Genomic DNA, 23,331 nt, shown 5'->3' with positions numbered 1-23,331 from the left:
CATTATACTAAAGAAATCAAATGTAATATGTATTTATTTATTTATATACTGTATAGAAGTACAGATTGATTGCTTACTCATCGGGGTTAACGCAGGCCGATGATTTTCGAAAATAGTCATGAACAGTGATACCCAATTTAAAAGGCAGTAGAGGAGTCTCGTTCTTCGCACGGGAACAATAGTTTCATTTTGGACATAAAAGGCTGTATTTGGATTTAAACGGCATCGGAAGTGCCACTGCTCTGCTCAGCGACCCTGAAAACTATGAATTTGACTCTGATATCGGTCATTTTCGATCATTTTTAAATATTTCCTCCTCCGGCTCCCCTACGTTGTACCGTAAAAGTGAGCTGATAAAAACTATCCCAGGCCCGAACGTTATCTCGGTTGAAAATTTGATCGAGATCGGTCGGGTAACAGAATACACGCAATTAAGTGACAATAGTGACTTCTATTAGCAACTAGTGTAATGAAAAAAATGTTGCATCATAATTTTATTAAAAGGGAACACAAAGAGAATATATTTCGTAAAACAAAAGCATGAGCTTTTGTTGGACGAAACAAGTTAAAAGGAAAAGTCTACAATAAGCTTAAGATATCAAGGGGGGCACAATGGCTCAGTGGTAGAGTGCTTACCTCTGGTTTGTGGGTTTTTGATATGCAACTCCTGTAATACTTTTAGAATTTTCGAGATTAATGTTCTTGATTTTTTTTTTTTTTTAATCTGCGCTTTGTAATTGCTGTACGAAGGTAATTTTGAAATCGAACCCGGGATCTTCGGCATGCTATGCCAATGCGTTAAGCAGTACGGCACCCAGTCCACATACCAGAACAGCCACACACTCTCACTCTTGAATTCGGTGCTCTCCACTCAGACCACATGGCCTGTACCCCAGCCTGGTTGCTGTGATTGGAAATCCAGTGTCCATATATTGAGAACACCTTTTGACGGTTGTAATTTTATACAGTAGAATAATTGAAGGAGGAAACAACCGATCTAAATTTATTTTTACACACAAATCTTACTTCATACGCAACAGCAAGAATGTAACTGGTTATGACAATATACTTGAATCGAGACCTGACTATTAACAAAAAAAAAAAAAAAAAAAAAAAAAAAAAAAAAAAAATTGAACCTATTGGTTACCAAGTCTATTCTGCAAGGTAAGGTCGTTGGTACCTGGCCGAGTTTTAGAAAAATGTAGACTTCATGCAGTCACTTTCGAAACTTCGGATCTCAACCTAACTGACCTAGATACATGAAACAAGAAGCATACCCAGAATAGAACAAAGGAAACGAAAATTTATGAGTTTATTGCAGATTCAGAAAATTATTGCATGAAAGGGAGGCGGGGTGAGAAGGAAAATGGTCCTCAAGTATGGTTCTTATGTTGTTGTGGTCCGTAATCTATGTATCTGTAAAAATGAAAATGACTGTGTTTGTGACTTAACTCTTGAACTGCCTTTTTCAGAAGAGCATTAAAGCAATGATAAATTATTAGAGACTACAAAGTGTATTTCATGAAACATATGCGTTTGAATGTTTAACCTAGCTATGGGTTAAGTGTGGGTGCTTCTGTTTAAGATTTCTTGTTCATTATTTTTGAACTTTTGTGTTTATTTTTACCGTGCTGATAAACGTAAGTAGTTTTTTTCCAAGGAGACATGACTCACCCGTGTGTCCCTGTCCCTTATTGACTCCCATGAATTGATCCATTCACTTTAGAATTATTGACCATAATCATCTCTGTCCGTCAAGCAAAGACATTCAACAATTCAATCTGTCACTTCTTCGTAGCCCCGTCATTACAGTTTGCTTGACTTCATCGAAATACGAAGTTTTCTAATGTTGGCCGTTAGCAGTGCTGTTGTTTGCCTCGTTTTTACTAAAATTCATAAAAACTTCAATAAACCAGGTGTGATTTTTGAATTCTTGCTTTTCAATATATTATTCTAATTTGTTTTTTTTAGAATTCTGAAGTATCTACTGGATAAAATGGATAAAGAAGTTCTTAACAAGTATTATTCATCGAAACCTCTAAAGTCTACGTGCCATAGTTTGGTGGGATTAACATTTAATGGCAAAAGGTAATTCTATTTTTCTCAATATGTAGTACTAGTACTATAAACTAACTTACATTAAGGCAATACGTCATATCATGATCATAGTATTCGACATTAAAGTACTTTTGATGTGCATTACACCATTCGTGTCAGTTACATTATGACTGTTGTATATGGCTCCAAAGTTTGGATCTTTGCTATACCCTTGCGTCCTTAGAGTGTAACATTGAATAGTAAATTGTGATACTGTTTAATAACCTGACGTAGTGCCACTGTTCATTTGCTGGTAGTGCAGATTATCAAATGATTTCCCTCCTGTAGATGTTTGCACCGCATAAAATTTCACGATTTTTTACGTACTAGTTTAAAGATTACTAGTGTAAATTTACACAACACAAGGATATTTGAAGATAAATTGTCCACTCTGTATACAGAATCCGCCGGAAAAATGTATACACTTTTTGTCATCCTATATCAGGATACTGGCATTGTCAAAAATTTAAGTATGTTGTAGTATGATTTTTCGCCTAACAGATGCGGGCATTGTCAGTTGTTTTCATTGAAAATTATGTTGTAATACGGCTTTCCGCTCAACAGATGTCGGCATTGTCAGCATGATTAATAAGATAAAGAAAATGACAGGAGCACTCTTGACGTTCGAGCAGCGTTAAGTACGTTTTGAAGTGTTTTAACAGGTTCTTTCCCCGTTCGCCAGATCTTACCCCCATGGACTACTTCTTGTGGGAAACTGTGAAAGGTGAAGTGTATCGAAGTAAGCCGCGCACGGTCGAGAACCTTCACCAGAAGATTACAGAGGCATGTGTAATCAGTCTCCATTGATGCATTGACCGCTGTAGCTGCAGCAACCGCTCATCGTTCTGTTAGGTGTTTGACCGCCAATGGCCAACATTTTGAACATCTAATGTAAACATATGCTTACTTGAAGGTTTGTAACACATATTTGAACAATAATTAAATAAGAAATGTAATATTTAGTTTTTTTTCTTAAACAGTGTATACATTTTTCTGTCGGACTCTGTATATTGCACTCTGTTCATTGAACTATTCCTATACATAGCGTGGGCGATGGCTAAATGCATTAATCACCTTGGAAGATACAATCGCCATGGTGCATAGCACGCGCTTGTACTATTATTAGAAAATAGCACAGAAAAGATTTTTCATATCGTGTATCTCTTACCATAGAACTACGTTGAGCTTATCACTTTCTTGTCTCGGGGGGCCGCGGTGGCTCAGTGGTAGAGCGTTCACCTCTGGTGCATGGGGTTCCGGGTTCAAACCCTGCTCCCGCCAAGTGAACTTTGTGGTGGACAAACACCGTGGGTTTTCTCGGGGTTCTCCCGTTTCCTCCCACTTTCTTCATTCCACTATTTCATTCATTTCTCATAATCACCGTCTTCTTTAGCCTAACCGGCATAACCGTGGGACGTAAAACTCAAAGATTTCATTTCATTTCACTTTCTTGTCTCGGATTTAACCCTTTATTGGGCAGTGTTGCTCTCAAGCAACATCGCATTCTATTGTGTTATCCGCACGAATTATAAGTTCGGGGATCATTTAATTGGCATTATTGCTTTCATACAATATTCATATACATGATTTGCGGGTCGCTTCTTTAGATACTTCTAACCATTGTCAACTGGGGACAGTCAAATCTAATATTGTAGAAGCTTTATCTCCTACGTTCCGCGAAAGTTCTCTTTTATTTTTTTATTTGTGGTTTCTTGCTCTTCAGGAAAATATTTCAACGAAACTGTTGGTAATTACAGAGAGTATTCTTATGATATTTTACCAAAATAGGGCAATACTGCTCAGTAGCAACACATAAGAGCTATTTTATACCAATGTTGCTTTGAAATAAACACCCTGTATTTTGTAACCAAAGTACAAAAATACTTTGAAAATTACGAAATTATGGTCAGGAAGACATGGTTCAACCATAAAAGCAAACTAAATATTTTGCTATCAATGCTTTCTCATTAAAGGGTTAAACTCCAGACGATAGGATTGTCTTACTCGAAATACACTGTTCTGTAAAAATAGGAGAAATTTAACAAGATTTATTTATTTATTTACCTTTTTTAAAATTTCTTTTAAATGGAAGCAGTGAATTTAAATCAATAAATAAGTATCGTATTTGATGAGATAATGTTATAAGAAGTGGTAAAAAAAAGCTTTATTAAGAGCAGACATAAATTATTTCAACAATTGCTGATACCAGATATATAGAACATAATGAAGAATACATCCTCTTGTATTAATCATGAGGGAGCTCGCGATGGTTTATGTAAAAGAATATTCCATGTTGGTGGAATACGGCATATATTTTCCTGGGCTTCCCATTCTAGTCCTGGATTCAAACACCGTGTGCGTGGGTTTTCTCGGGGTTCTCCCGTTTCCTCCCACTTTCTTCATTACACCATTTCATTCATCACTCATCATCACCGTCTCCTTTAGCCTAACCGGCATATCTGTGGGACTTAAAACTCAAAGCTTTCTTTTTTCTAGTCCTGGATTTAGAATCAGTTTAAAATAGGGGAGCGGATTGAGCTGCTCCTCCCTCATGATTAAGGAAATATGTTCCACAATAGCCTTCATAAAAGAAAAAAAAAACTGGATTTTGATAGAATATGGTTATATCTTTTACGAGTACTTTCAACAATCACTAATGTTTAAATTTAAAATCAGTGAGTGATGATGGAGAAGATTGACTCACTCCTCCCGAGTTGAAAAATGTACCTCGAAAATTTCGTAAATATTCTGCGATTTGTGTGAAACAGTAAAATTCGTAAAGGATAAAGTGATGAAAAATCTTTAATTAAAGAGTGAAAAAAAAAAAAAAAAAAAACGCTTCTACGTACAATGCATAACATAAGTAGCTTCATTGACTTGAGAACACTTGATTTGTGCATGATCAACATTCTTCTAATAATTAAAAACTTTTCAGTAGAGAATGAAACAAAATGTTTAAAAAAAAATGTGCACATAACGTGTGGTCCAAAAAAAAAAAAAAAAAAAAAAAAAAACAGAGACAAAGTTTAATGGGTGGCAACACTAGTATGTATATGGAACAGGGTGGTGGGCGTAGCCACGCCTACGTGTACAGTGATATCTTGACAAGTAAACAGGAAAGACTCAGAAGGAAACAGACACGTGCAGAGCCATGACTGCGTCGGAACAAGAGGAAAGGCGGAAAAAAGTTGAATTGTTCCTTGAACTGCACCCTGATGTTCCAGTTGCGGAAGTGGTGAAGAAGTTCCTAGGGCTTGGATATGCCAGGTCGTGGGTTTATAAAACAATAGGAAGAGTCAAGAGTGGACAAGGGTCAAAAAGGAATGCGGGAAGTGGACGCCCAAGGATTATTTTGTATAAAAACCAAAGGCGATCCCTTGCACGCAGAATGTCATCAAGGCCTGGTATATCGTACAGGTGGATGAGACGGAAGTATGGTCATCACCATGCAACGATGAAAAAGTAGTGCAGAGCATGGGGTACATACAAAGGATGCAGCGAAATGCCCCCAAAGTCAACGAGGGCCAAGCAAAGAGACAACGACAAAGGCTCGCCACTCTTTTCGAAGGAACCAGAGAACGTCCATTTGCACTTGATGTCATCGTCGATGATGAGAGTTACTATCCGTTCAAATGCAACAGGCCGTTGAAGTACTTCACGAAGAACGGAAAGGATACAAATCCGGACATCAAATATAACAGGAAGGCAAACTGTGGCCCAAAACTGATGGCATGGCTCGCTGCTGGACCCAAAGGGGCTTCGGAGCAATTTTTCATGACTTCTGGGGGTGGCATCAACGCGAATACATACATAACGAAGTGTATCGAGGCCCGACTGGTACCATACATACAGGAACATTACCCAAATAATGAACATTACCAATACATTACCAGGAACATTACCAATACGTGTTTTGGCCTGATTTGGCATCAGCTCATTATGCGAAGGCAACTGTCGCAAAACTTGACGAGTTGGGAATTCGGTACGTTCACAAAGAAGACAACCCCCCAAGTGTCCCTATTGAGGATTTCTGGGCAACTCACAAGGCTTTGGTCTACGCCAATGGATGGGAAGCAAACTCCAAGGAAACCCTGATCAAGAAGTGGAAGAAAACCTTCTCCGAACTTCCTTCCCAGTATTGGCAAAACTCTTTCTCAGGCATACATAGGAAGGTGCGCTCAGCTGCTAAACATGGACCGGATAGTGCAATCCATTGGTGTCTATGTCTGCAGTACATGTCCAGCATTTACATGCTTTCACTGATACATTATTGTAAGTGTATAATAAAGAGTTACTTGCTGAAACCTTTGTCTCTGTTTTTTTTTTTTTTTTTTTTTTTTTTTTGACCACACGTTATTATCCTTTGATTGTTGATTCATTGTTTTTAGCAAAATTTCAACATCCACCTCATGAAATTAATTGATTCTTACGAATACTGTAGTATGTGATGGCAATTAGCTCTCCTTTACCCTCATCTTGGTAGGTTTTACTGTGTATATTGTGATATCTAGTAGATACGAGGGTGATTCAGAAAGTAATGCCTCCAAAGTGATATCTAAGACAGCACCGATACAGATATTAATGGAAAGCTTGCAATGTTAGCTATAAATGGTGGCATCATTTTTCAACATTGTTCCCATTATGGCAACATACTTGCGCCAACGCGAAACGGGGTTTCTCATGCCGTCGGCGAAGAATTGTGGTATCTCTTGGCGACACCATTGCTGCTTCCACCTCCGCGTCCCAACTGTATCGTTGGTCCTTAAGGTGATCCTTTAAGTTTGGGGAAGAGCCGAATTCGTAGGGCGTAAGATCCGGACTGTAGGCAGGATGAGGCAGAATGTCAACAACACTTTGCCAGCAGATGGGACAAATTTCTTTTGTTTGTTTGTTGGAAGAGAGGACGTGTGGCGGTACTCCATTGACTGACGTTTTGTTTTGGGTCGTAATGGTGTATTCACGACTCATTGCTGGCGATGAATGTTCCTGGGTGCACAACCTTCCGCAGCCTGATGCTTCAAGCGGAAGTCACCACTTGATGCCATGGATTGCTCCATTACTCTGGAACGAAACGAGATAGGAAGGTGAAAGAGTGAATTCCACAGCTTAGAGATCAGTACATTAATGATAAACAGTTCAGAATGTTTGCAGTACTATTGGCCAAGTAGTGGGTTTGAAGGCATTACTTTCTGAATCACTCTGTTGTATGCTCGAGATACCATCTAAACGCGTTCTTTATATTACAGCCATGAGTGTCTGAAGTTACTTTTCGATGCAGAGCTTGGAATAGGCGTATATGAAGCACCAATCTGTGAACAGACACAAATAGTTATAAATCTCCATACCCCATCTGCTTCCAAAGAATATTGTTACGAAGCATTGAGCTATACAACAAAATCCGTTATAGGATATCTTTTCATGGAAGGTGGTCCAAGTGAAGTAGCGGAGTTCTTTGACATGTTGGTTGACAAAGGTAACTTGACTTGCAATCTATTGAATAAATAAGTGTATTAGTACATCCTATTTTCTGTATTAACCCTAGAAATCCAAAGGGGAAGGGGGAGAGTTCCTCAAACCCACAAGATAGCATTTGTTATGAAAAAATATTCTAACAAAACGTTTTCAAGCAATTGTTCTTTTGTAGTTATTTGCATGGTTGGGAAAATTAATGAAAAATTCAACTAATTAAGATTAAAAATTAAGGTAATGAAAAACAATTGATTAAATTAAAAATTGTGTGTAATGGAAAAATTAATCAGTTATTATGAAAAGTTATTATTTTCAACCAAAACTGATAATTAATAACGTTAAAATATCACAAAATTGAGGAAAAAAGTAGCAGTGACTCACATCGTCCTAACAATGACACACAGTTCTAATAGACACAGAGAACTAATAGGGACTCATATTCCTAAAAGTGACTCACATAGTCCTAACAGTGACTCTGTCCTAAGAGCAACACATAGTTCTAAGAGAGACATATAGTCGTAACAGTAATTCACATAGTTCTAACAGTGACACAATCCTGACAGAGACACACATAGTCCTAACAGTGATGCACATATTGCATGTTTAACGAAACCAACTAAAGAAGTGAGGTTTAAATTTTTGTGATTGAGCCATTGAAGTGTCTTTTTCTCTTTATTTTTTATGTATTACATACCAATTTTATGTAATATGACATATATTCTTCTTTGTTCAATTTAGGTATTACATAAATGCCCCTGCGGACGCATGCGTTCCGTCTCTGACTGCTTATTCACTATGCAGAACTCATGGCATAGTAGGTCACCCATTCGCGGTCGAACACTACGTGTGTTCCACGCTCTGCAAGGCTTCAACAGCTGCAGTTATGTGTGAGACGTTGTGAAATGTAACGTCGTCGAGAATTGACGGCATCCGAACAGGGGATGGTAGTGGGTGCCCGACGTATGGGACATACAATTTCGGAGATGATGTAGGAATTCGGCTTCCCAGGTGCAACCGTGTCCAGGGTGTACCAGGAATGGATGGATGAAGGCTTCACAGGCCATAACAGAAATCATAATAGGCGTCCCGCCACCCTCAGTGACCAAAGCTGGCGATACCTGGGACGATTGGTCAACAAAGACAGGAGAGCAGCAGTGCAACAAATGATGGACCTATTCAACACTAACCACGCTAGTCTCCCAGTGGGTAATCCGTCGGAACATACATACTATCGGGTATGGAACCCGTCAACCTACACGGTTATAACTGATAATCCCTGGTCATCGGACACTCCGGCGTGCATTTGCCACCAATCACCACAGATAGACACTGCAGCAGTGGCGTAAAGTCATTTGGTTCGACGAATCACGGCATCAACTGAATCATGCCGATGGAAGGCACCGTTTGTGGTGCACACTGCATGAAACAATGCATACTAAGAGGGCGTGACCCAGAACGGTGGGGTGTCAGTCACAGTATGGGACGCGCTTGTCTGGCATGGATTGGACCCCCAAGTTGTTCTGGAAGACACGTTGACTGGTCCACGGTGTCGTCAGCTGCTCGGAAATCCATCTTCACCCGTTTGCGGCCCTTCAGCACCCTAACGGCATTGCGCTTTCGACAAAACAATGCTCCGTCACATCGCTCCATTGTCGTCCGTGGAAAGGTTCGAAGAGCAACGAGGAACTGGCCTCCCCGGATCCCCGATATGAATGTCATCGAGCATATCTGAGATCCTGTTTCTCACAGACTTACGCATTGGATTCTCGACCCACGAACAGGTCGCAATTGGCTCCCGCTCTGCAGTCTGTGTGGGGTCAACTGCCTCCGAAAGTGTACCAGGGACTTGCTGCAGCCTCATTTCCACGCCGTATCCTGCGCTCCACAAGGTCAGAAGGGACCCGACCAGACATGACGTGGATATTCAATGAGTTTTGCTAAGTCAGTGTATTACATACGAAGTTTATGTAATATGACATAATATTGTTCATTGTTTATCTTAGGTATGTACGTAAATGCTCCTGTGGACGCATGCCTTCCTCCTCTGACTGCTTGTGTGTATAGACTGAAAGGAGATCTTCTAACAAGATGTGCGAAGATTTTAATTGATAAAGGCGCTGATGTGGATTACCGTTCTCGAAGGTAAGTTATTTGTGTGTGGTGTGTTTGTGTGTTGGTCCAGATAAGCTATGAATATGAGGAAGTGACTTTTAATATCATAATCCCAATATGTAACCAAATGAGGAGCATATCAACTATTAAAGATCTAAAATTAAAATCGATATCCATCTGCATAGTATTGCACCACTTTTGTTTTCTGCTTACAACAGTCCACAATTATGTAACACACCATCGTATTATAATTTACTTACCGTAAATGTTTAATTTGTTTCGAGAAACAAACCGTATTTTGTTATTTAGACAAATCCATCGATCTACGCAAATCAACCGATCAACGATATTTTAAAATTTCGTTTATTTATTTGTATATTTATTTATTTATTGAAGTTTAACATCCCTTTTCAGTACCAAGGCAGTGGCCCATGGTAATGTAGTCGCTAACATTCTCATCTTTGGTGCGAGCGGCCCCGGGTTCGATTCCCAATGGCAACATCCGGTCGAAAAAGTGTAAAAGCTTTTTCAGACCAGCCATCCTGATTGAGATTTTCCTCATTCACATCAGATAAATGCCGGGATGGTACCTAACATATAGGTCCCAGGCCGCTTTCTTCTTTCCCTTTCCTTGGATTGTGTGATCACCGAAGGACGTCATCCCTCATACAAGATGGGCTAACATGGCCATAAGTGCCAGAAGTCCAGAAATCTAATTCTAATCCTAAGATCCTCCAGCACCAAGGCTATATGTGGCTGTAGTTTAAGGTGGAATCTGAACCATCGTAATGCATTCAAATTTTTAGTGCTTTCTCACTGGAATTGAACCCAGCATCACGTGCATCAAAGGTATATATTCCAGCTCCTAGATCAGCGAAAGAAATATATATTAAATCTCTTTACAGAAAGTTAAATACTGAGGATTGGGCATTCTTAGCTGAATATATTCCTTTTATATTTTATATCTAGCAGAAAATCATGCAAAGAAATAGCGAGGACAACTTGAATGAAATATCTAGTATTTCTTCTCTAAGGGACTTTTTAGTTCTTCTAAAGTGCGAGGGGCACCATGACTCAGGGGTAGAGCGCTTACCTCTGGTGTGTGAGGTCCTTGGTTCGATCCCCGGCCAATTAAGTTTGTGGTGGACAACATCGTATCTGTGGATTTTCTTGGAGTACTGTCGTTTCCTTCCACTTTCTCATCCCACTAATTTTTCTATCATTATTCACTTGCTTTAATCATCGTCTCCCTTAGCAGAAAGGGCATAATCATGGGACGTTAAAGTGATTTTTTTTATTTTTCCCCACAATTCTTTTAATTTTATTGAATAACTTAAATACAATAAATAATTGAAATTGAGAAAAATGCTATGCTATGAAATGCTAATAGTGCTATTATATCAACTGAAAACTGTTTACAGAACTTTTCTTATAGCAGGAAATCTAGGTGCGCAGTTTACGACGTCATTTGCCAAGCACTCAAATTTCTTTATTAATTGAAAGTCTTGAAAACTTATTTTTAAATAAAAAATAAACAATTTTCAGATTGAATTTTTATTATACGAGTATTTCAATACATAGAATGACTTACTAGACACATTAAACACAAACTAGGCGTATAAACCACACCCTTCCTTTCCGTCCAGATGTGTTTATATACCACACTCGTTCTCAACAGAATAAACGACTGTGTTTATACGCCACATTCATTTGTAAAGGGATAACCTTTAAAAGTCGTTTTTATATTGGGCAATTTACAAAAAGTAAAATGTAATGGGGAGCGTAGTAAAGATCCTTAATCTTTCCTTTCTCTGGGTGAACAACAGGGACGTCAGTTAACTCTTCAGTAACCATCTAAGCAAACGTTGGAAACTTACACCTAATTGAGGAAGATATGATTTGAGGACTTGCCTCTTATTTTATTTTTTATTTTATTTTTTAATATTTATTTTTGCAAACAAGTCAGTACATCTTGGAGTGTGTGTGGAATCAATATTAGAAAAGAACTGTTCTAGTGAAATACACAAACCGTCTGGCATATTTTTCTTAAATAAATGGTATGGCTAATCTTTTAGTGCCAATGTGCTTCTCGCAGCGAAATCATTTTGAGCTTCCCACTCCTGCTCTCATCTTCTGTCCCTCTAGGTACGAAAAGCGATTAATACGCTAAACTCTCGTATATACAGGGTAAACCTGGAAGATGTGCACAAACTCCGGTAGGTGATCCGTGATATCAAAAGAAGACAAAAAGTCCTCTTGCATATTGTCGAATTTCGCCTCATATACAAGTGACAGTGGTGCCAACTTGAAATCGACAATCGAATCCTGACAATTGGAACGGAACAGAAAGATGAGCACAAACTATCTCTGTCTGCGCAACTGCCTGATGTACCATTTTGCTGATGTTCATAGCCACATTTAAGTAGTTTTGATGTCACGAATCACTTCCCGCAGTTTATGTATATATTTCTGTTCCGTTGTCAGAATTCGATTTTTGTCGATTCCAAGTTGGCATCACTGTCACTCGTACACGATGCGGAATTCGACAACATACAAGAGGACTTTTGTATTCTTTTGATGTTACGAATCACCTCCCGGAGTTTGTGCACATCTTTCAGGTTCACCCTGTATATGTAGGCCTATAACGAACACCAAATAAAATCTAGATCATATGTTGGTCAACAAATATTCCTATACTAACGTGTAACGATAAAGTATCAAGAACTAAATGTTTCTTTTACTTAGATGACAATATCATCGTCATAAATCAGGCATTCAAAATAGGGTACTGGCTGTATAAAGATAATTTATATGGACTGCTTAAAACCATGCTTCCGATGTATGGTGAATTTCAGAGAAAAATGTTGTTAATCCACACCAGGACATGCACACAGATTTTTTACACAGTGCTTGCTTCAGAAGTACAGTGATATCCAGGGTAGCTAGAGACCGTTTTGAATGATTGTAATTCAGTAAATTAATGGAAAAATTCACGATTTCTCATTGTTTCATTTATTCATAAATTCTCTCATCGTTCGCTTCAATCCATTTTAATGATGGATTTGATGCTTCCCCTTTTTTCTAGCAGTACAAGAAGTAACAGTATGTGCAATGCTTATGCATATATATAAATATTGTACTTACATGATTTAAACATACATAAACTAAAAACACTAAACTTTTCAACCCTCAAGCGACTCGTCGTCGGATTGAAAGAAGGGAGTAAAAAGAATACTAGGAAGAAAAGTCTGGTCATATGTCAGTGTCAGCCAGTTTTGAAATAACTGAGTGTCCTCATTTGCAAGAGAAGATGATTTATTATCCATATATGCATTAGACAGCTACCATACCATCGGGATATATATAGGTTAAGAGAAGCATATACATTTGGATTTGTTAATTTTAATTATAATTAAAATGATGAAAATCACAGTCTTTTTTATTTTTATTTTATATGAATAGCTTTGTAAGGGCCAAACTGGCATCACATGTAAACTTGATAGCTTTTAGTAGAAATATTATTGACACACAACACTGAAAATATAACCCTGAGGCAGTCCAAAAAATATGTACGCCCAGCCAGATACTTGTTTGTTTGTTTTCAGCGTCGGCTCCATTTATTGTTATTTTTGTTTTTGTAGCCGGGAACTCTGTCCTTTAGTTCAAGTAGCTGCTCAATTTCCTCATGATGCTGAATCAGCATCAAAATTGAACTCCACAGAAGCTCCAACTATTCAGGTACTGAGCACTGTTCTTACAACATAATGCCAGCCTGGTAATCAAGCGATAAAGTTATGGAAGGTCATTGCTTTTTGATCTTACGAGGGAGGATCAGAAACTAAGGTTACAAGGCCGGTATGTCTGGAGTTTTGTCTGTTATAGAGGAATGAGAAGTGTGCGGTAATTGTAATACATGCTGTTGGCAACTGCGCAGTTTCAGCCTCCCACCACATACGGCGGTAGTTGTATATAAACACAAGGTGTCTCGTTTGGAAAATGAGGGGGCGGTGGCTCAGTGGTAGATCGTTCACCTCCGGTGCTTGGGGTCCCTGTTTCGATCCCAGCTCGCGCCGTGTGGACTTTGTAGTGGACAAACACCGTGTTCGTGGGTTTTCTCGGGATTCTCCCGTTTCCTCCCACTTTCTTCATTCCACCATTTTCATTCATTTCTCATCTTCACCGTCTCCTTTAGCCTAACCGGCATAAGAGTGGGACGTAGAACTCACAAAGATTTCATTTCATTTTCGTTTGGAAAATGGTCTTGCGAGGAAGTCCGCTCAGTTACTCAATTTCTGTAGGCTGTGGCGCGGTGGCTCAGTGGTAGAGCGTTCACCTCCGGTGCTTGGGGTCCCTGGTTCGATCCCAGCTCAAGCCATGTGGACTTTGTGGTGGACAAACACCGTGCTCGTGGGTTTTCTCGGGGTTCTCCCGTTTCCTCCCACTTTCTTAATTCCACCATTTCACTCATCTGTCATCATCACCGTCTCCTTTAGCCTAACCTGCATAATCATGGGACGTAAAACTTAAAAATTTCATTTTCTTTTTTCAATTTCTGTAGGCGAAACACACAACCACTGATCTATACTGTGAGATCTGGACACGAATGCGCGAAGCAATCAGGAGGAAACGGGCAAGACTTTTCACCGAGGGCGTCATCTTCCTCCACTACAATGCGCACCCGCATACAGCCGAGAAGACCAGCACGCTGTTGAAGCAGTTTCGCTGGCACATTATGGATTATTCTCCCTGCAGCCCTCGCTTCAATTGAGGAAGTGAAACACTTCTTAACAACGTGAGTGAACACGCAAGAACAGGATTCTTTACCAGCAGAGAAGCGTCAACCTCATCTCAATATGTGATAAGTGCTTCGACCGATATGGAGACGTCGAAAAATAACCAAATGTATGTACTATCTGTTAGCTATTATGAGAGGTTGTATGACAGTATATACACATTTCGCTGCAGGCATTGTAACCTTACTTTTTGATCACTCCTCGTATAATTTGATGTAGTGTCTAATGTAAAATTTCAAGAAAATGCATTATGTAAACGTTATTGATCAGTAATGATTTCATGTATTTTGTTTTTCCCTTAGATGGAATTTATTTCCTGGACCTGATGTATTTTTAGTGGCGTGCATCAAGAATCCAGATATATTGGAACTTCTTCTTTCCCATACTAAGCATTCTCATACGGACATCATCAAGTGGTATTGTAGATTTATCTACTCTTGTTTTACAAGTACTGATGCTAATCTCCAATCATACCTGAAAGTTCAGTTGGGCAAGTCAATAAGAATTCTTCTGCAGTATGGTGCATATAGAGTTCGCCGTGATATCGAACGACTGGAGAAAGCTCTCAACAGTCAGTCTGATAGCTGGGAAAATATTTATCAGTTGTTAGGTACGATTGCATGTTCCACGTTGTTTTATTAATAATAATGTTAAAGTAGATATACGTATTGTTAGAATTAGTTGTGTGCCCCACCGCGTAGCGTAGTCGCTGGCGCGCTCGCCTTTAATTTGACCAGTTTCGGGTTCTATTCCCGGGACACTCAATGATAAAAATGTAGAAGCTTTTTCAGGCCTGAATGAGGTTTTCCTGGGTTTTCATTAACACCAGCCAAATGCCGAGATGATATCTTACATAATGGTTCCAGGCCACTCCCTTCGTTTCTTCCTTCCAAATTCCCCGGGCAGTGTGATCACCTAGGAATATCATCCTTCATACGTGACGGGCTAACATGGTCGTGGATGCCGAAAGCCCAGAAATATAAGTCCTATTCCAGTAAAAATAGTTGTCCGATGATTTAGTGCCTTGTCCAGATTATCAGTGATTTAGTGCCTAAAAATTGTGTCCTTAGTAATAGTTTATTTAATCTATATTAGCGTCAATTACCAGCTTCGCTGGGTTAAAATGAGAAAAATTGTAATATGTTCCTAGGGTGTCTATCGGTCACGAAAGTCACGAAATCAGAAAACGGTCATCAAAGTCAAGAAAAAGTCACGAAATTTAGCTTTTGGGTCACGATTTTTTTTTATCTGTACAAATATAAGTACAGAGTGGAAAATTTTGTTCTATAAAACGTAAAAATTCACCATCAAAAATGTCTATGGTCGATTTTAGACGCTACCAAATCGTAAGCAAAGCATGCTACTATCGCTTAAAAATTCGCCCTATTCGCACCCAAATTCGCACTTGAGAATGTTACGAAATTTTATGGTTTAGTAAAGAAAAGATCGCGAAATTTCATTTTGTAATTTTATTAAACACTCTGGACACTAATATCAGTCATTTTCAATAATTTTTATATATCTCCCCCCTCCCCCTCCCCTAAGTTCTACCGTCAAAGTGAATTGATGAAAAAATTTCCAGGCCAGAACCTATGTTGAAAATTTGATTTGAGATCGGTCGGTTAATTCGAGAGTTGTGAAATCACAAACTTAGTCACTTTCATTTTTATTTATAAAGATTACGATTGGCTGTTTATAATACTTTAGTAAACTACAAAAACATACATCTCCAAAAGTAGCGTGTGGAAATCTTGGTGAGTTTGACAGCTGTAACTTCGATCTAATGCACAGGAATGAAATTATGCGCTCTTGTACTACCGATACAGTTCTACAATACTATTAATGTTTAACGAAAACAAACATGACCAAAACTGAGACATATACTAATCGATAGATCGTTGAGCTGAACGAAATGATAAACATGTATGTATAGAAGGCGCGCCCAGACGATAGCCAGTCGGGAGACAGAATTTAGCACAAAGAAGCCGTCATATAGTTTGTGGTCCCTTTGGAAGAAAGAAAAAACTAAACGTTGCCATATGCCTCCCTCTCTTTCTCTTCCATCCATGTCTCTAACAGTGTGTGTGGGAGAGGTTGTGTCAAAGAAAAAAGATCATTGGCAAAGATATGACAACAATTTGGGTTCAGTTTGTTGCCTGTCAGTTACTTTTCAACGGAGAGAAAAACCAAACAGGACAGTATGAAAAGAAACTTCACACGGGGGCGGCATCCCTTTGTGAGCAAGTGGCTGTCTTTAGACTGAGGCTGCTATAAAAGCTTGTATGTAGTTTTCTAGAAAATGGAGAAAAAACAATCACTTTATAAATCTAAAAATTGACGTAGTACAAGAACCATGCCACTTATTGAGATGAATCTGATAATGACATATATACTAATTAAGCTCTTCATTATGACGCTAGCAAGACAGAACATCGTATGGTTAATGAGAGGTAGCCTAAACTTGTTATAAACTGTTACATTTTAATATCTAAATAACTAAAATATTGTCGAAATATAAGACTTACAACAGTCAGCAGATCATGTCGATCTTAATAATGGTAACATGCTTGAAAGTCAATTCTAATGTGTAGCTTTCGAGAAAATCGAAAAAAAAAAAAAAAAAAAAAAAAAATAGTGGCACTAAAAGGTATGTCTTTCGTTCTCAATAATACTGTAGTTGATAGTTTTTATTTCGCTGAAAGAAACTGTTATACCCTGTAGTGTTAATTCAATATACTGTAGTTGTAGCAAATACTTGGTTAAGTAACTTATTGCTGTTTGTCTATTAATAACAGTGACAGACATAGCTACTCGTTACACATATACAGTACTCTCCCAGTTGTCCGAGCCTTCGGGTTATCCGAGGTGATTAATACTTATAAAAATGTATTTTTATTTTTAGCTTGAACGTAATAGGACTAAAAAAAAGTACCTGTAATTAAATTTAAATTTAGTCTTTGTAAAGTTAAGTATTGTTCATGAACAATTTCATTTTACTGTATCATTCTTATAACTGTTTCTTTCTTATAAAGAATTGTTTTTTTTTTATAATCATTTTCCTATAAACTTAACACTAGATATATTGATAATAAAGGTGTTGTAATTTGATTTACTTCTTTAAAAAGGGGTACTTATAAAATAACCTCAAAATGCATATCACTTCCCTATTATCCAAGGTAGCCTCGGTCCCGATGACCTCGGATAATCGGGGGTATGCTGTACTTGTAAAGGGAATGCTGAAGAAAGAAAAGAAAGAAATAAACCTTCTGCTCCACTGACTTTGTGTCAGATGTGTCTTATAACCTTACGTCTATGACATACTTAAACAAGTAGAGGTGTCAGCCTATCAATATACGTCTAAAAGTGCACGATAAAAATTTCATGAATTTACAGATTACTTAGGCAGAGTAGAAATTTGTTTGATATGGATTCAGCGTGATAAAGACAGGCTCCATCTTTTACATTATCCCTTTATTTCAGTCGGGAGTTAAGAATTTGTTTGTGTGTTGGAGGGCGCGGTGGCTCAGTGATAGAGCGTTCACCTCCGGTGCTTGGGGTCCCTAGTTCGATCCCAGCTCACACCGTGTGGACTTTGTGGTGGACAAACGTGGGTTTTCTCGGGGTTCTCCCGTTTCCTCCCACTTTCTTAATTCTATCATTTTACTCATCTCTCATTATCACTGTCTCCTTTAGCCTAACCGGCATAACCGTGGGACGTTAAACTTAAAAGATTTCATTTCATTTTGTTTCAGTGTTCACAAAATTTGAGTCTGCCGTGGTTTCACAACTGTAAAGCGAAACTCACTTGTTGTATTTATGATATGAGTAGATCGATTTAAATAAATTTCAAGATTGCAATAATAGTACGCGTTATGCATTTAAATGGTAATATCATCAATAAATAGAAGTACCTACTAATTTCTCCCACTTCTTTAAATTTTGACGTCGCATTCAGAGTGCATAGAATTACATATTCATAATGAGTACCGATACCATTCCCCCTCCCTCCCAAAAAGCGCTGGGCTTGTATAATATGAAAGTGGAATATGTAAATTCTTCATTATAAAAGTACTGCATGTGTGAGTTACTCCGTTTATTTTGTAGAGACGCTGCGGTTGTTCATATCGTGTTATTAGTAGAAGGGAGTGTTGGAATAGGATACATAAGTGGTTTTCTGTATTACTTTATAGTATTGTCAGAACATGAGAGTCAGAATACATAATCCATTTTTTGTTTTATTTTGTTATCGTACAGGATTATTGGTGATTTGAAAGAAATAATGGAAACGTCGGAAAAATGGCCACATCAAATTCGGTCCGGTACTAGAAAAACTATATGTAAAGTTTTGAAATTCTGTAGAGGAGAAAAAAAAAACTACATTGTAATGTTAATGATATTTTAAATATTTTGGGTTTAAAGCCATTTTTCTTACATGATAATTAATTTAGCAGCATATGGATGTTTGATTCCAAGTTAAATTTAGGTAGCTTTATGTATTTCAATGCAAAACAAAGTAAAATTATGTACGCGACTGTTCTCATACCAATTTGATTATGTTTATCTTATCCTTGTATACATTCAAGAAATTTTACGTAAACGCGGTACTTCTGACAACACTGCCATATGTTTGACGTCGCTGATAAATAACGGAATTAGTTCGCAATCTTGTCTTCATCTTAAATATATCAAACTTGCAATACTGAGTGGTCATAGAAATTATATATATATCAAAAATTAAGATATATATATATATATATATATATATATATATATATATATATATATATATATATATATATATATATATATATATATATCTTAATTTTTAATGAGTTAGAGTTATATTGAAGTAATTGGTCACTGGTTGAAAGTGAGCTATTGATATGACATAGTAGAAAAATAAATCCTCCAACTCTCACCGGAAGCATAAAATTTGATGTTAAATCAATTTTTTCTTATTACTAAATTAATGTTAAAAAAAAAGAGCAACTGTTTGTTTATCAGGTCGTCTAAAAAGTATTGAGTCTCTTGTGCACCAGATGGCGTTAGTGCCCCAAACCTCAGGGTATATGAATCGTAGCGGATCAGGCGTAACGTTCTTTGACAGCTGAAGCTAGTAGATATGCAAAGAATGCTGGAATTCTTATAATCAACCACATTACACCGTAAAGATGAGTAAACTTTCCGCAAAACTATATTTTACAATTTTATTTTAATAAAGGCGTAAATGCTGCCCATAGCCGTGAATAAATTTGTGCTGTTTTTGAGCAAGATACGTTATCAAAAGCAACACCCAAGAGATAGTTCAGTCTATTTCGTTCTGGGAATTTCAATGTCCAAAATGCTTTTTACAGTAGACGACTAATCACATCAAAACTGGATGATATTCTGGCAGAATTCTAGCAGACAGACATGTAAACAGTTATGAAATAGCAAATAACTTAAAATCCATCATCAAACTGAGTTAAACCATTTAGAGCAAGGTACTCACAGAAAGAAGCTCGACGTTAGGTGCCATATGATCTGATTTAAAAACATTTATTCAGTCGAATTTCTGTCTTATTAATCTCAACTAAAATGTAACGCACTCGAGCCGTTTGTAAAGCAGTTGGAGTTATGAAATGTAAATAACCTACGACCACAAAAGAAGATCGTGGTCGAAGTGAGGAAAAGCTCCACAGTTTTAGGCAGAGCCTACACTCACGCCCAGGAAGATTATGCCGGTCATTGGATGGGATTGGAAGGTCATCGTACATCACGAGCTTCTGCTACCTAGCAGAACGTAGACTCGTATCTGTATTGTCGACATTAGCGCGAGTACAGGGTGGGAGGTTTTAATGCATCAGTCGTATAGCCCGAACCTGGCACCGCCCGACTATAATTTGTTTTGGTCTCTACAGAAATCCCTGAACGGTGTTGAGTTAATTTCAAAAAAAAGAAAAAAAAGGTATGTGGAACCACGTGTCATATTTTTTGAACCAAAAACCACATCAGTTCTATAGAAACGAGATTATGGAGTTGCCGAAGAAATGATAGAAGATCATCAAACAAAATGGTGTATATGTAGTTTCATTTTTTTTTTTTCAAATCACAGTAAATGTAGTCTCAATTTTGACCTCCAAAGGTTCAATTCATTTTAGACAACCTGATATAATGCAAGATAGATATCGGGTAACCACAGATTGACTAGGTTCATAGAGCGAATTAGCAGGCTGCTTCAATCCACCTAAGCATTTTCAAAAGAGTTCATGAGGATATTACTCAGATAGACGAGAAAAACTGTGAATGATTTAAGTTCTAGCAATCAGAGAAAAGTTAAACTGTAAAGCAAAACTCGTGATAAACTATGTAACTCTCTTATTTATTTATTTATTTATTTTCTCTTTCAACAGGTCAACCTTGCACTTTACAGCAGTTGTGTAGGCTTAACGTGAGAACCAACATTGAAGAAAAGCTTGAAGAAACGAGATCTTTTAAGTCGTGTGTGGAGGATCTAAGCTTGCCATCTACTGTTGAACAATTTCTATTGTACAAAATCAAGTAATTAACTGAGAAAAGATAAATGTAAATAATTCATTTAGAAATATATTTGTAAGTTTTGTACATTTGGCTGAGTTCATTGTCTCCCTTTTCTTTTCTTTTCTTTTTCGATATAATATAAATGCAATAAAGAAAATAAAATATCAAAGAGTACGAAAATATATAAAGTACGGTGGTTCAGTGTTTGATTCATTTTGATTCGGACTACTCTGTACGATTTTGGTATAATTGCATAGTGTAATATATCTATCTATTGTTTCAAAAGGAAATACACTAGTCTCCGATTTTCCAAGCTAATGTAGACCTGACTAATCTCAGATAATACATGCTTTCTGCAACATGAAGGAGAGTGCTGTACATACAGCAGTAAAGACGTGAGGTGTAGTACAGTTTTTTTTCCCTCACGGATTTCATTTAGGTATAGAATTTCTAACTGAATTTCGATTTTCATGCGGTTTGTGGCAAATGATCAAGAAAGGATGTGAGATTTATGGAACTATACATACTGGGTTAAATTCATCCGGGGTAATATTGGCCACGATTCAAGAAAAACAGCAAATATTCGCTAGTGTACCTTACAATTGGAATTAGGTTTTGGATTTTTGAAGTAAATTGCAGAAAATTAAGTGTTAGTGAGAATACAAATTAAGTGTTATTGGTAACACCCATAAATCACATGTTGAATAGCTACAACCGGTTTCTTGCGACAAATAACGGAAAGATTTCTTGGGCGACCTAAGGAGTCGATAACCTGCATCTCCACAATACCCGCGTGCGGGGTCCGATGCTTCCTTGTTTCACTCCGAAGCGATCTTGTTTCTTCCAATTTATTCTCTAGCGACCATATTATGTTGCTGTCTGGGATAGAACGTGAGACAAATTTGCTTCTAACTGCCCTCTGGGTAGAACAACAGACTCCGTTCTCCAAAAAGTTTTAACGATAAACCCATGTTGCTCCAAAGAGTACACTATTCCCATTGTATTCTGATCATACTCACCAGTAACATATAATTGTACAGCACAATTTCCAATAGAATGGCCCAGTTTCCTGTTTCGTATTGACCTTGGCGAGGCTTGAGCTTATGGTTGTCCAGGTTGGCGTTTAACTTCCTCTTTCAGCATTGAAGCTATATGAAACGGAAAGAGACTTACTGAGCAAACACCAATCAATAATTGTAATGAACCAAGTAAAGTATAAAATAATAAATAAATAGCTGTTTAATATAGAACCCAACTACAACTACTCGAGTTTGTATTCACAGCACAGTTAAGGTGTTTGCATTTACCTATTGTTTGATGCACTTAAGTAGAATCCAAACAACATACAGAATAATAATCTCACAAACCCATGATTTCCATAGTATAGTTAAACTAACTTAACTATTGAAGTTCCGGTTCCTATTGAAGATATTGTGTCCCTATTAAATAACCTTCGGTTCTGTCTGGGATTTTTATTAGTAAATAAATAATAATAATGAAAAATCACAGGTAATATAATATCAAAGTCCTTGAATCTTAATTATTTGTATCTGATCTCTGAAACCCGTAATTCGGCGGATTTACCAAATTTTCAATCTTTTACCTTGGGTTAACCGATTTAGAAGTAGATAATGTTTGCTTTGTTGATGAAAGTTTATCATCGCTTGCAACAGTGAGGATATGTAAAAGGCTAATGTGGGATCCCAACCACATTAGCTCCCACTAGAAATCGAACCCGAGCCTCCTGCGCCGAAGGCGCGTACGCTCACCATATAGCCATGAGGGAGTTTACTAGAAGTAGTTAGTATCAGTAGAAAAGTAACACCCTTATTCCTTCTTCAAACCTATTGAGCGATTGGTTGATTTATATTTCTATTCTATATTGAATGAGTCGTGAGATTATATAGAGCGAGACCTTACAATTTAAGGTTGGATCTGAAGCACTATGGTTCGTTTGATGCTCTTCCACCGCGAACAGAGCTTAGCGTACGCCTTTGGTGCTGGGACTCGGGTTCGATTCCCGACGGAAGCTCATGTGGTTCCCACCGTAAGCTGCAGATCCCGTCTCCTATAGCCTTACTTCTGAAAGGGACGCTGAACTCCAATCCAACCACTGGGAATTGAACTCAGCACCTCGTTGAACAAAGATATGTGGATTAGCCATTTTCTTTATTATTTTATATTTTTAAACAAAACAAAAACACCAAACGTACAAATCGAGTGATGAAAGGAGAGAAGGAAGTGTGACTCATGAAAAAAAAAAAAAAAAAATATTCGATATTCCAACAGACTTACGCGTTTCATTACCCATACATATCGAAAAAGTGATTTTTCGACGTCT

General features: G+C 37.7%; 1 protein-coding gene across 3 annotated transcripts in view; it reads left to right on the top strand.

Annotated features, from left to right (window-relative positions):
• Positions 1 to 21,074, top strand: part of LOC145692867 (uncharacterized) — a 52,418-nt gene extending 31,344 nt beyond the window's left edge. For all 3 annotated transcript variants that reach the window (XM_081768395.1, XM_081768394.1, XM_081768396.1), the window contains exons 7-11: positions 1,972 to 2,088; positions 7,344 to 7,570; positions 9,570 to 9,708; positions 14,774 to 15,081; positions 20,864 to 21,074. In XM_081768395.1, the coding sequence (XP_081624521.1) occupies positions 1,972 to 2,088; positions 7,344 to 7,570; positions 9,570 to 9,708; positions 14,774 to 15,081; positions 20,864 to 21,015 (943 nt within the window). In that variant the 3' untranslated portion in view covers positions 21,016 to 21,074. The remainder of the gene's footprint in view (positions 1 to 1,971; positions 2,089 to 7,343; positions 7,571 to 9,569; positions 9,709 to 14,773; positions 15,082 to 20,863) is intronic.
• Positions 21,075 to 23,331: the final 2,257 nt, after the last annotated feature.

This window comes from Thermobia domestica, chromosome 8 (assembly GCF_964235325.1).
Source record: "Thermobia domestica chromosome 8, izTheDome1.hap1.1, whole genome shotgun sequence".
NCBI lineage: Eukaryota > Metazoa > Arthropoda > Insecta > Zygentoma > Lepismatidae > Thermobia > Thermobia domestica.
The sequence above is the reverse complement of the archived record's forward strand: the minus strand, read 5'-3'. Positions and strand labels throughout refer to the sequence as shown.